Source organism: Rhincodon typus, chromosome 31 (assembly GCF_021869965.1).
Source record: "Rhincodon typus isolate 14 chromosome 31, sRhiTyp1.1, whole genome shotgun sequence".
Classification (NCBI taxonomy): Eukaryota; Metazoa; Chordata; class Chondrichthyes; order Orectolobiformes; family Rhincodontidae; genus Rhincodon; species Rhincodon typus.
Window position 1 is genome coordinate 17,093,494 of NC_063362.1, and position 14,424 is coordinate 17,107,917.

The 14,424-nt window shown below is 39.0% G+C and overlaps 1 protein-coding gene across 1 annotated transcript in view; it reads right to left on the bottom strand.

Moving 5' to 3' along the window:
• The window catches only part of LOC109933498 (proton-associated sugar transporter A-like), a 115,295-nt gene that overhangs the window by 44,039 nt on the left and 56,832 nt on the right, over nt 1-14,424 (bottom strand). The window contains exons 9-11 of the mRNA XM_048614882.1: nt 11,336-11,409; nt 9,709-9,768; nt 5,247-5,354 (exon numbers count right to left, since the gene is read on the bottom strand). Of these exons, the coding sequence (XP_048470839.1) occupies nt 5,247-5,354; nt 9,709-9,768; nt 11,336-11,409 (242 nt within the window). The remainder of the gene's footprint in view (nt 1-5,246; nt 5,355-9,708; nt 9,769-11,335; nt 11,410-14,424) is intronic.

Consider the following 14,424-nt stretch of genomic DNA (forward strand, 5'->3'; position numbering starts at 1 on the left):
GGCCTGCTGTGTTCATCCAGCCCTGCACCTTGTTGTCTAGGTGTGGACTTTACACTGGATTGAAGGTAACATGGCAGACAGACTGAGATGGATATCATTCCTTGCTTCATTTTACTTTTATAGTTTTCCTTTGCTTTGTGCCCTCCTCCTCCTCTTGTCTAGTGAATCATAACTACTCTGCTGGGCACCCTTTAGTACTTCCTAACTGGCTTTTTCCTTTGCTTCACAGCCTGGAGGTGCTGATGCCCAAATACCAACTCAGACAAGCGATATTGATGAAAACACCCAAAAGGGTAATTTGTTATTGGCATCCTTTAATGGATGTATTTGAAACATGCTGAGGGTTATGGTTTTGGGTCCTGTTTATTGTCCAAAGGTCCCAACAACAAAGGGAAAATCTTACCCATGCTCTCTAAATACTAGACTAGCATCCACTTATTTTTGGAAATGGAGAATTAGTATGACGAACTGTTTATGTAATAAAGTATTTTTATGGCAATTGTAGCGTGTAAAGTAAAAGTAGAATCGGAAGGTGCTGGAGAAACTCAGTAGGTCTGGCAGCATCTGTGGAGAAACAAACACAGTTAATGTTGAACGCAATATGACATTTTTTTTGGAACAGTCTCTATTCACAGATGCTGAGTTACTGCAGTATTCCCAGTATTTTGCATTTGTTTTAATGAAAGAAATGGGTTTCTCATGAGCCACTGAGAGCAGAAGAGAAGAACTATGACTCAAACCACCATTTGCTACTTCACTGATAATGACTCCAGCCCCTATTTACTTACTCAGGATGAATCAGATCTAAATGCAATCTCTCGCAGCTTTGAAAGTATTCTTACAACTAATCCTGTAAAATATGCTTTCAGTTATCTTGATGGAACTCCTCACCTAGTTCAGCATCTGCAATTTCTTATATTTCCCTCAATAATGTTTGTTTTTACATGAAAGGCACGTTTTTCCCACAAATATTCAAAACATACAATCATTTCAAACAGTGGAAGACCATCTGGTCCATTCCTGCTGTCCCATACAGTTATGATTCCCTGCTTTAGGAGGAAAGAAATATAAATGTTAAAATATGGGAAGGGAATAATTTATATAATGGGGATCTGATCTAGAAATTCTGATAAAAAGCGTACTAAATTTGAACTCTGCTTCCTGATCTCCGATGTGCTGAAAGGAATTAAGTAGTACTGGAAGAGAAACAGAAAGAGGAATTCTTTCCACATCTGAGCCATGCCATACATCGTTTAGCTTCATTCAGTCACAAGTACTTCTCTGACGATTGACATTCAACTGATTATCAAATGCTTCTGAGGGTGGCCATAGAAACTGTGCTAGCCTGCGCCACTCAGTGTCCTCTGGAAGGAGGTCATATGGAGGTGATAGACTGGGCTAGGCCACACTGAATGGGGGAGGGGAAGTATATCTGCTGAATTGTTGTTCACATTACCACATTAGAAGATGTTTGTCTCTTGTAGTTCACAGAATGAATCACAATGCACAGCTGGATACCAATAAAAGTGGTTCATTTCAGTAACTGCAATTATGATAGAGCTGTAACACTTTTAAACAGGAGACATAAAGAATACACACTGGCATTCACTTCAAGCTTTGCTGCTAATTGGTGCACTGCATCAAAGTAGTTATACTTTCAATTATAGAAGAAAGTAAAACGTACAACTTAAAAAATAAATATGCCACATATACACGGTCTGGCGAATATGACTTGACACCCACACTATATCTGTACTGTAATATATGGGAGTCTTTGGAGTTGTCATAAGCAAGCACACATCTCCATTTCAAATCTCTCAGACTCAGTCAGCAAATTTGTGTGAATAGGAGGGACAATTTTAACTGAAATTTGGTCACACAGGCTAAGGAAAGAGGGGGTATGTCTGATAAGGAGTCAGATGACGTTTTAGGAAAGATTGAGAAAGAAGTCCCATAAATATTGATCCTGTCCAACAGGGATAAAATACTTATTACCTGTGGGGAGAAGGAAAAAGTCTGCATAGATGACCATTATACAGATCAAGGCACCTTGGTCCAAAAGGCTGTTCAGTGTGGGAGGCGCATGAACAACAGGCTAGAGACATGGTAGTTGTCAGGGACTCAATAATTAGGGGGATAGATAGCATTCTTTGTAGTGATGAACGAGAATGCTGGCGATGTGTGGCCTGCCCAATGCCAAGGTACGGGTTATTACATGATGGCTGGAGAGACACTTGGAAAGGGAGGCATTAAATCCAGTTACCATGATTCATGTTGGAACAAATGACATTAGGAACTAAGAGGAGGTCCTGCTGAAAGAGTTTCAGGAATATAATTCAACGTTAAAAAGCAATATCTTAACAGTAATAATCTTTGGGTTATTCATTGCCTGAGCCATGTGTAAATTAGCATAGGAGCTGATAGATCAGGAGAATTTACATGTTACTAAAGGAGTTATGTGGAACAGAAGGGTTTACTTTCATGGGACACTGGCAGCACAATTTTGGGAAAGGAAGGACCTATACCCATCGGGATGAAGTCCACCTGTACACGTTCTGGTGGAAAGAGTAAATAGGGAGGTAGCTAAGGTTTTAGTGTAGGAAGGAGAGGGAAGGGACCTACAAAAAAATCAACAGCCTGATAATAAACACAACATGTCAGGAGAACATAGAAATTAATAAAGCAAGAGAGGATTGATGCTAGGGAATAAATAGAGTTATAGAATGGGTTACTTAAAGATTAAAAAGATTAATAAACAGACTCAGTGAAAATTCTATTCAAATGAGTTAAAATATCTTTCCAGCAATGCACAGTGTTCACAATAAAACAGGGGAGCTGAAAACAATGATGTGGCAGAAGGACATAGACATAGTAGGGATTACAGAAACATAACTCTGAAATATCAGGACAAGGAATTAAGCATTGCAGAATATTAAAAATTTTAAAATAATATGGGGGGAAAACAGGGAGTAATTCTGCATATCCATGATAAAGGTAGCCAAAGAAAAAAGGAACAACAATCAGCAAGATAAAAACAGAATCATATGAATGGAGTTAAAAGAAAATAAACAGATTGACAGTCAGAATCTTTTTCCTGGAGTTGAAATATCTAAAACTAGAGGGCATGCATTTAAGGTTAGAGGGGGAAAGTTTAAAGGAGATGTGAGGGGCAAGTATTTTTTTTACACAGAGTGGTAGGAGTCTGGAATGCACTGCCAGGATGGTGGTGGAGACAGATACAATAACAGCATTTAATGGACTTTTAGATAAGCACATGAATATGCAAGGAATGGAAGGAAATGGACCAAGGGCAGGCAGAAGGGATTAGTTTCATTTGGCATCATGTTCAGCACAACATTGTGGGACAAAGGGCCCGTTCCTGTGCTGTGCAGTTCGATGTTCAATGTTTTATGTAGCTTGCAGACAACTTAGGAGCAGAAGGGAGATGAAGGAAAAAGTATGCATACAGATTAGCATCTTGCAGGTCACTTGATGCTTTAGTTGAGAGATCTGAACCTAGTATACAGTTTGTGACAGCTGGGACTTCACAGACACAGAAGGTAGTGTGTTGCATCCTTTGCTGGACACCTGATACACAGAATCATTGATATAATCAATGTGGCTATCAACTTGCTGATCAGTGAGATTTGTGAACAAAGTAACACTTCCACTACATCAACATTCAACTAGTCAGTGTCTCATTTGGGAATTTATCTGTTGCTGCGTGTCTAAGTACATCCCAAAAGCCTGTCTTTAGAATCTGGCATTGCACTCACCTTGCCAGAGACAATCAGGCTACTGAATCTTTTCCAGCACATGAACCTGTTCCTCCGGACTACACTCAAGCTGCTAGTGATCTCAACAATCTGCAGCCATGTTTGCAAGTGGCCTTCTTCCACAGTCCAGAAAGAGAACTTCCACCCTCATGCTCACTACTTCCAGAAGGACCTTCAGTTTTACACTGGGGAAATGTGAGAGGCTGCTGTGCCCTGGGAGTCAATATTCTAGTTTTCTTTATCAATCCCTAGTGCCTGCATTTTCGCTGGTAGACAGATTTGACTGCTGTGTGTCTTTAAAACAGAGTTGCACTTTTTAGTCCCATCTCCATTTCTGCCCCAGTACTGGTCAACAGACTTCCAACTCTCCCATCAGTCAACTAACAGCATGGAGTTGCCGACTCACAGATAGTAACTACTCCGTCTTCACCTTCAGCGTGGCATGGTCAACTGATGTATTCTAGAAGAAAATTCCTTCTCATAGTCCATATCTACAAGTACATTGCTCATCAATTACATACTGGTCCACCTAAGGAAGTATGTTTCAAAATCCTAACCACACGATGATATACCTTTATCAAATGGACTGCAGTGGTTCAAGGTAACAAATCATCACCATTCTTTCAACAGCAATTAGGAATGGCATAAATTGTTGGACTAGCCAGAAACAGATACATAATGTGAAAGAAAGAAAGTTTAGTAAAAGTTTCTTATCTAACAGGTAAGAATTATCTTGTAGGAATCCCCTTTCTGAAAAGTTTTGTGAAATATTTTTAATCAAAGCTGCTCAAATCTCTCTTATTTTCTCCTCTTGAAACTATAAATTATATTGTTTGAAATGACTTACTATTAGCATAAATGCATTAATACAATTCTAATGAAAGTAAGAGTGCTACAGTCAAAACAATTAATAAAGGACAGTTTTATGCAATGAATAGCAGACTATTACTACGCGGTTGAACAATATCACGAGTCAGAATGAACAATAAATGACACAGAAGAGTGACATGGATTAAGCAATGTGACACACATGGTGCAATACTGATTGAGTATATTGCACTAGAAAAAAGGGGAAAATAAACAAAGACATTTATATGGTACCATAGCATCATTTGATGACAAAAATATATTTTGTAACTACAACTTCCAATCACCAAGTTCAGAAATTCATCGTATAATTTTAAAATTTAGTTTAGAAGCTTTTGAATAATAAAAGATTAAGTTTGTTCTATAGCTAAATTTCAAACATCACAAATGTCACCAATTCCATGGATAACTCTTTTGGACCGTGATGGAGATGTTGCAGCATTTCCCATCTATGGTGGGATAATGATTGTCTGGCCATTGGAAAATGCAGGTCATTAAGACTCTTCGTTGGTTGACAATTTCTATTAGATCTAGACCTCAATATTTCAATGCTCAAAGTTATGCTTGAAGTTATGCTTGATCTCAGCTTTCAGATAAACTTACTTGTATCTTCAGAATTGGTGGGGAGTATCTCAGTACATGGCAGACTGCAAGTATCACATTATTCTCCTTGCATACCGCAACAATCTCCTTGCAATCATCCACAGTCACCTGATTAAAAGCAAAAAAAAAAAATCAGTTAAATCATTTGGAAAACTAGGCTTCAACAAGAGATAACGCCTCCAGAATAGTTAGGGAAGTTGGTGGATGTGTGAGAAAGCTGAGAAATTACAAGTGAGGTGAATTTAGTGTAGATCACTGCGATGCAGTACTGGACACAATGCTGTAAACACTACGATATTATTTCAAAATAGTAAGGAACCATTGATTCCATAACTGTAATCATATATGTCAGTGTAAGCATGGTTGCTTTAAATTTCCTGGTCAGTAGGCAACAAGGTTACTAGGAAACATTTGATGATTATTTAGGCATTTTCTGTAATTTCTGGATCAAACCAGCAGTCATAATTTAAATGCATTGTACTTTGAGAACTGTAAATAATCCTGCAGAAAACAAAGGATGAATGTTAAGAACAAACAACATTATAAATGCTGGTAAAAGACATATAAAAGCATAACATACTTAAATTGGTAGAAAATGCAAGCCTGAAACAATACTTGTCAATGGAACAGAACAGTAGCACAAGAGGGGACAGGTTCAGAGGTATGAAAAGACATCTAGGACAGCTTTAAGGAAGTCATTTTTACCCTGATTAATAGCCAGAACAACAGAAAAGCTAACTACAGTTAGGGCACCTGGATCATTTAAGAATCAACTTGAGGTTCCACAGGAAAGATAGTGGGGTGAATTTTCATAGGTTTGCACTGATTTTAAGTTTCACAAATATCATAAGTATCATGAAGGAGCAATTTTTGTGACTAATGTATTTGCATATTGATGCACAATTCTAGGTCCAAACTCTACTTGTTATCTGTCCTTAGATGAAGTTGCATAGAATTAAAATTTAAAACTCCTCCAATGTTGCCCTGGGACTGAGAGGGTTGGCCTCCAACAATCTGCATACAGCTTCAAGCACTGCAGAATTTCCTTCCCAATTCCCATTGACTTCAATTTTTGTTGCTTGATGCCACTTGGTCAAATGTTAAGGGCAGTCACTCTCATCTGACTTCTGGAATTCAGGTCTACTGTCCATGTTAATGCCAAACTGTATATAGATCCGGAGCCGAGTGACCTTGACAGAGCTCATATGGAGAATCAGTGAACAAGTTCTTGTTCAGTAAGTGTCAGCAATAACACGGTCAAGAAAGCCATCCATCACGTTGCTCATGATTGAGAATAGACTGATGGATTAGTAATTGGCCGTGTTGCATTGTCTGTTTTTTGTGGACGAGAGATCCATAGGTAATTTTCTACATTGTAGAACTGATGCCAGTATTGTAGTGGAACAGATTGGCTAGGAGCAGGGCTGGTTCTAGAGCCCAAGTCATCAGTACTACAACAGTGATGCTCAGAATCTATATCCTTTAATATATCCATTGTGTTTAACAGTTTGATATCAAAGGGGAGTGAATCAAACTGGTTAAAAACTAGTATTTGTGATGCTGGGGACCTCAAAAGGAGGCAGAGATGGATCACTGACTCAGCATTCCTTGCTGAAGATTAGGGATAGGCAGCAACTGCAGGACTAGACAGAGACACCCAAACCTGTGAAAGAATAATGTGAAAAAAAATGACAGTGTCTTTCCCTTATTTGGCATGCCCTTCCTCTCCAGATGGCATATAGACTGCCTGCACCCAGTTGTTATACTATCCTATCCCTGAGCTAGCCACAAGGAAATATGAGAAGATGGGCTAGGTGATTCCTACCCATCTGTTTCCCTCTTTAAAAGGTATGTTCGTTTAACTTCAGATCTGTCAGTCCACCATGCGGGTGTGGCTAGCATTTCAAATTCATTGAAACCTCAGTAATTCAGTGGAAGCAGAGGTTGTTCCTCTCGGTGTAAAAACAAAATAGAGCAGAATAACTTAATTTTACCTTATTCACCAAAAGTAAATATTCTAGCCTGAGCTGTCAAATTAATTGACATAATAATGATACTATGAATTTTCATTTTAAAAAATTCATTCATGGGAGTGGGCATCACTGGGCAGGCCAGCATTTATTGTCCATCCCTAAAAGCCCTTGAGAAGGTGGTGCTGAGCTGCCTTCTTGAACTGCTGCAGTCCATGTGCTATAGGTAGATCCACAATAATATTAAATTCAGGATTTTAATCCAGCAACACTGATAGAGAAGCAATATATTTCCAAGTCAGGATAGCGAGTGGCTTGGAGAGGAATTTGCAGGTGGTAGAATTCCCATGTACAATAGCTGAGGCCTTTGTCCATCTAGACGGAAGGAGCTCACGGTGTGGAAGGTGCTGCCTAAGGAATTTTGGTGGATTTCTGCAGTGCATCATATAGATTGTACACACTGTTACTACTGAGTGTCGGAGGTGAAGGGAGTGAATGGTTTTTGTGGATGTGGTATACAATTCTGGACTGTCATGAGATTCATGAAAAACTATGTGTTACTTTCAGCAACCTTCATGAGATTTTTGGTGAACCCGGTACTTCCAGAGTGTTGATAGGGAGGGATTCAGTGATGGGAATGCCATTAAATGTTAATAGGCAATGGTTAGATTCTCTCTTGTTAGAAATGGAATCTTATAAAACATTCTATAGAATAAACGTTGTAGTGTATCAGAGGACACAGAATGAACAAACATCTGAATTGCACTAACTGGATATCGTGTATAAAATATTAGATGGACTCAGGCTGTGCTCAGATATGCAAGTATTGTGAGATAGTGGGAACTGCTGATGCTGGAGAATCTGAGATAACAAGGTGTAGAGCTGGATGAACACAGCAGGCCAAGCAGCATCAGAGGAGCAGGAAAGCTGACATTTTGGGTCCAGACCCTTCTTCTGAAATCAAGTATTCAGCAAGGTTTCAACCGTTTCTTTTAAGAGAACCTTCACTATTCTTTCTGTGCTTTTCATTTAGCATCACATCCCAATAAACTGACTCCTCAGACACTTCAATAATAAAAAATTATATAATTGATGGTCACTGTGAGATGAGAAATGAGTCAAGGTGGTAAACTGCAAGGATACTACTGACCAGAAAGCCTGTGTCTAGATCTCCCTGATTGCTCATACGGTTGACCAGATGGCAAATGTTGCAGCTAATTATTTTCCTGCCTCTATGAATTAAGTCATAAAGAAACTCAATCCAGAACCTATTAACTGCTCATCCACTAGGCAGAATTAATGTTAGATAACTGGAGGGGAAGAGAAGGACCTTTAAAGTGATTCTTGCCTCTTCAGAGCAGTCACAAGATGCTGCAAAAGTAGCAACTTGAAGCAATGCGGTGAGGTCAGGAGGTTATCTGGGAGATGAAGTAGGATCAATGGATTATGTTAATATACAAAAGCATATAATTTCCCAATAGCTACTGAGGAATTTCATGAATGTTGCTACCTCTTAAGGTGGTCCTTCTGGCTGTTGCAGCATTTGTTTTAGAGATTCAGGGAACAATCTGTAAGACAACAGGTTACATTTCGCTCTTGCGTGGAGCAGGTGTAGTTTAATATACAATTCTGGACTGTAATAAGATTCATGAAAAACTACTTGTTATTTTTAGCAACCTTTATGAGATTTTTGGTGAACTGACACTACAGTAGTTGTGCAATGTCACCCATCTCCTTCCATATCTATTTAGGAAGTTGTGTTGAATGAGATTGCATGACAGTGGATTGGATTGCAGAGTTTGGGCATTTCTGCAAGAACTGTAGTGATTTCTTTTGTAGATAATATTGTGTTATTGATAAATTCACTTATGGATTAATGGCTGTTCTCACTATAGTGAACAATCAGTTAAACAGAATTAAAAATCAATGCTTGAGATCAGGCCAGAGCTCTGGTTATTCTGCTTCTTCGAATCAAACCGCTTTGAAAATTTGATTTTTTTATTGTCACATTCCTTTTCCAAAATATATGAATCTATTAATTCATATTGACTAGTTTTTATTCATTTTTAACTTTACTTTGGATCTGGTTAGAATATACATCACATCCCAATTATGAAGTTAACTGTAAAATTTGCCCTATTTTTCTGCAAAGCTACACTTCAACTATCTGCGAGGATCTGCGGGAGCTATGGCTTCAGCTGATTCTTTCTCTTAGATGTTCACTTTCCCTTCATGTCAATGTGCCTGCTTTTCATTTGGCTGAGATCAGGAATTCACTATGTGAAAACTACAAGAGGGTATTTACATCCCACTAATACTTGGAAGAGCAACAATATGTGATACAACCTATCACTTTTAAATTCCCCATTTATATAAATTCAAACTTATATTTGAATTCTTACTATAAAACTGATAAATGTATCTTCTGCATCTAATGCAACTATACTTTGTTATGTTATAATCTCTTGTCAGCATTAATAATGACAACCTACTGCCATGGGTTTCTCCAGTAGGATGTGGTAGCCCTTCTTTGCAAATGCCACTGTTGGGTCCTGTAGATTTAAATATAATATGTTAGCAAATAAACTAAAATCTGCTAGTAGAATTAACTGGTACCACTTTATAAATAATAATACAGCTTGTGTGTTTTATAAATTAAGTATTTTAGATATTAAATATAATTGTATTTGTCGTTAAACGGTTGAAACAATAAGGACAATCCAGGAGAATAAAAACATAATCTAATCATCCTGTCATCAACAAAGAGTTCAACATATTCCTGACCAGAGGCACAGGCATTCCAATCACTTTGACATTAATGCACGTACATTTACTCTTCACGATGGCTCAGCTGGTTAAAACAATGGGTTAGTAAGAGCCGTACAGGCCTCAAACGATTTCTAGTTTGAATGAAGTGAGCTGATGGCCAACAGAATTACAATAACAATGCCACATATTCAGTTTTTAAGGGTTAGAAAGGAGACTATCTACCAGGGAGTCATTCTCTCCACCTGAGTAGTATTTATTGACTCTTGCCAAAGCTGTACAAATGCAGACATTAGGTAGTGTCCCACTGTGGCTGAAACCACCTCCTGGTGCTCATTGGCTACGCCCATGGGAATAACGTACACAAAAATCAAGCTGTTCCACTGATTCCTTGATATCCGACACAACTTCCTGAATATAATCACCAATAGCAATGGAAAACATTCAACACTTGCAATCAATATTTGACCCAGTCATGTACAAATTATGCGTGAAGGTTGAAAAATGCCAGCCTATGGATTTGGTAGTTCTTGGTAATGGAAATATTGGCCTATTCCTAGGTTACACTGTGTACCTGAGTTATCAATAGAATTAAGCAAGAAAATGTCACTTACAGCTGATGCTGCCAGCTACACAATGCTAAGGAAAGTACACCCCATCATCCACACAGATCTACTTTTATTTAAAATACTGTTAATGTGAAAACTCTTAATGCAAACATCAAATTCACCTCTCTGCTATTCTAACAAATTGAGATAATGAACGTCAACAAGCTATTTGATCATCAGTCGATGTGTAGGCATGAGTACACCCTGTAGGTGTCACTGAATAACATTATAGAGGCTTGATTCTCTGGTGATTCTTCTCCTCTTTCTCACCCTGAAAAGCCTAGGCTAAATATTATCACCCTTATAAAACACTGCCTCAGATCAGCAAACTCAGCACAGATTGAGAATTGTACCTTGGGATATTCTAATCTATATGGGTTTGTGTGCATTGAACAGTTCTGTTTGATTTCAAATGTGTAAATAATAATTCACTCCCAACTACTCATTATTCTGGCACACATAATATGTATTTTAAACGTCGCAACCAAATTCTTATAATTATTCATCTAGACTCAACTTATGGCATTATTTTAGTGTCATTTCTTACTGGTTCAATAAAGCCCATTTCAACCATCCCCAAATTTCTGATTAAAATTGGGATATTTGTGTACTCAACGTTGGTTTTCCCAGAGCCACTTTGACGTTATAAGCTTACCTTGTACTTCACTCCTCCTGACATTTTTGTTTGTTTAATCTGTTGCCCATGCTAATTCATATCAAACATGGAAATTGCTTTTCTGTGTACCTTATGATGCCTGTCTGGAGTTGCTATGATCACAGCATCTGCAAATTTCTCCCGTTTTGCAGCTTCTCTCCAATCTTCCATAACAAAAAAAAAGCATGGATTAATAAGCGAAGTTTGATGAAAAGCAGCTCTGATTAACTCTCAACAGCTTTAAGAAATAGTAAATCAACTTTATTTGATTTCACTCACAGTATTTCAATCTACAATACTCCATTGGTTGGCGTTACATCTAGCTTAAAGAAAATGGTTACAGTAGTCGGAGGTCAATATTATCTCAGTCTCAGGACACTGGTGCAGAAGCCCCTCAGGGCAGTTTCCAAGAGCCAATCATCCTCAGTTGCTTCATCAATTACCCTCCCTCCATTAGATCAGAAGTGGGCAACTGTGTAATGTTCAGTACCATTCACAACTCCTCAGATACTAAAACAATTCATGTCCACATATAGCAGGATCTAGATAATTTTGTGTTGATAGCTGACAAGTAACATTTCCAGCAGATATTTATTGTCTGACACTGTCTCCAACTGGGAGAATCTGACAATAGTCCCTTGACGTTCAATGGTATGGCCATCACTTAATTTCATTTCCAACATCCTGGAATGTTACCATGCACCAGAAAATGAACTAAACCAGTCATATAAATACGGTGTCTACAAGAGCAGTTCAGAGACTAAGGATTCTGCAGTGAATAACTTATTCCCTGACTTCCTAAGGTCTGCTCAACCATCTACAAGGCACAAGTCAGAAATGTGCTGGAATATTCACCATTTGCCTGATAAGTGCAGCTCCAATTCGCAGCTACCCCATTCTACCATTACCAGCAAGCTGAAAGATCAGTTCTTCTTCACTGAAGAATGCAGTAGGGAAAAGCAGTAGCAGCAGCAGACATACATAAAGATGAGGGGTCAACCCGGTGAAGTTACAATACAGGACTACTTGCATGCCACATAGCAGAAACAGCATGCAATAAATAGGGCCAATCGAATCCACACCAAACACATCAGATCGAAGTTCTGCAATCCTGCCACATCCAGTTGTCAATGGTGGTGAACAAATAAACTATTAACAGGAGATGGAGGCTCCATCAACAAAGATCTGCATCCTCAATGATGACAGAGAGCCCAGCACAAGACAAAGCTGAAGAAGCATTTGTATCCATGTTAAGCCAAAATGAGATGATATATCTTGACCTCCTCGAAAGCTCCCCAAAATCAATCTTTAATGAATTTGATCCATTCCATGTAACATCAAGAAAAGGCTGAGTCACTGAATAATGCAAAGACTATGTGCCCTAACAACATTTTAGCAAAAGCACTAAGGTTTCTGCTTCAGAACTAACTGTGCCCCTTGCCAAGCTGTTTCTGTACAGCTACAAACACTGCAACTCACTGACAATAAGGAAACTTGCCTACATAAGTCCTGCGCACAAAACAGGACAAATCCAACTTGGCCACTCTTGATCATCAGGAAAATGATGGAAAGAGTTGTGACAGTGCTATTAAGTGGCATCTGCAAAAGAATAATCTGCTCACTGACTTTCCGTTTGGATTTGCCAGGCCACTCACTCCTGACCTCATTATAGCCTTGTTCCATACTTGAAGAGTTGAATGCCAGAGGTGAGACTGATTGCCCTTGACCTTAAGGCGCCATTTGACTAGGTATGGCATCATTGAACCCTAGTAAAACTGAAGTCAATGTGAATCGGACAGAAAATTCCCCGCTACTTGGAGTCATACCTAGCACATACCTGGTTGTTGCAGGTCAATCTTCTCAGCCCACATCATCATTACAGGAGTTCCTCAGGGTAGTGTCCTAGGCCCAACCATCTTCAGCTGCTTCATTAATGACTTCCCTCCATTCTAAGGTCAGAAGTAGGGATGTTCACTAATGATTGCACAATGTTCAGTACCATTCATGATTCCTCAGATACCAAAGCAGTCTGTGAACTGAACAATATCCAGGTTTGTGCTCCTAAGTGTCAAGTAACATTTGTGCCACATGAATGCCAGTCAATTGTCATCTCCATCAAGGCAGAATTTAACTATTGCCTTTTGACATTCAATAACATTATCATCGCTGAATCTTCCTCTTACACCACTCTGGGTGTTACCATTGACTAGGAATGGTCATTGGCATCATGAATACTGTGGCACATGAGCAGGTTCGAGGCTAGGAATTCTGTTGTGAGTAACTTACCTCGAGTCCTTCCATTGCCTGTCCATCATCTACAAAGCAAAAGTCAGGATTGAGATGGAATAATCTCCGCTGGCCTGGACAAGCTCCAGTAATACTCAAGAAACTTGAAATCATCCAGAACAAAGCAGCTCCCTTGGCTGGCACCTCCTCCACCACCTTCAATATTCACCACTGATGCAACAATGTGTAGTATCTACAAGATTCACAAGATCTACAAGAGGTTCCTCTAACAGCACATTCCAACTAGTGACCTCTACCACCTAGAAGGACAAGGGTAGCAGATGCATTGGAACACCATCACCTGCAAGCTCCCATTCAAGCTACACACCATCCTGACTTGGAAATACATCACCATTTCTTTATGGCCACTGGGTCAAAATCCTAGAACTCCCTTCCACAAGCACTGTGGATGCCCATACACCCCAACGACTGCATCAGTTGAAAAAGGCAGCTCACCACCACCTTCTAAAGAGCAACTGGATGGCAACAAATACTGGCCTAGTCAGCAATGTACACAAGCTGTGAAATTTTTTTTTAAAGTAATATTTTTGTGTGTTCTTTCCTTCTATTTTATCAAGTTTCTTTGCTTCTGCTTTTCCTTTTGAAAGGTACTGCTTCTTCCTCAGATTAAGCTCCACAGACATAATATGCCTTCTAGTAACTCTTTGAAGTGATCATTCCTCATATGTAAGACTGAAGGACTTTGACCAGCTATTTAACTGCATTTACATCACTACTGAGCCCTGATTCTGTATTCAGACACAAATGCATTTTCCAATAAGTAGATCTGGATAATGGTTACGGGCAGGAATTTGGCAATTCTTTCTTTGTCCCCATCCCATAGGCGCAGAGGTCAACTCTAATTTTTCTCCCATTATTCAAGTTGAGATATA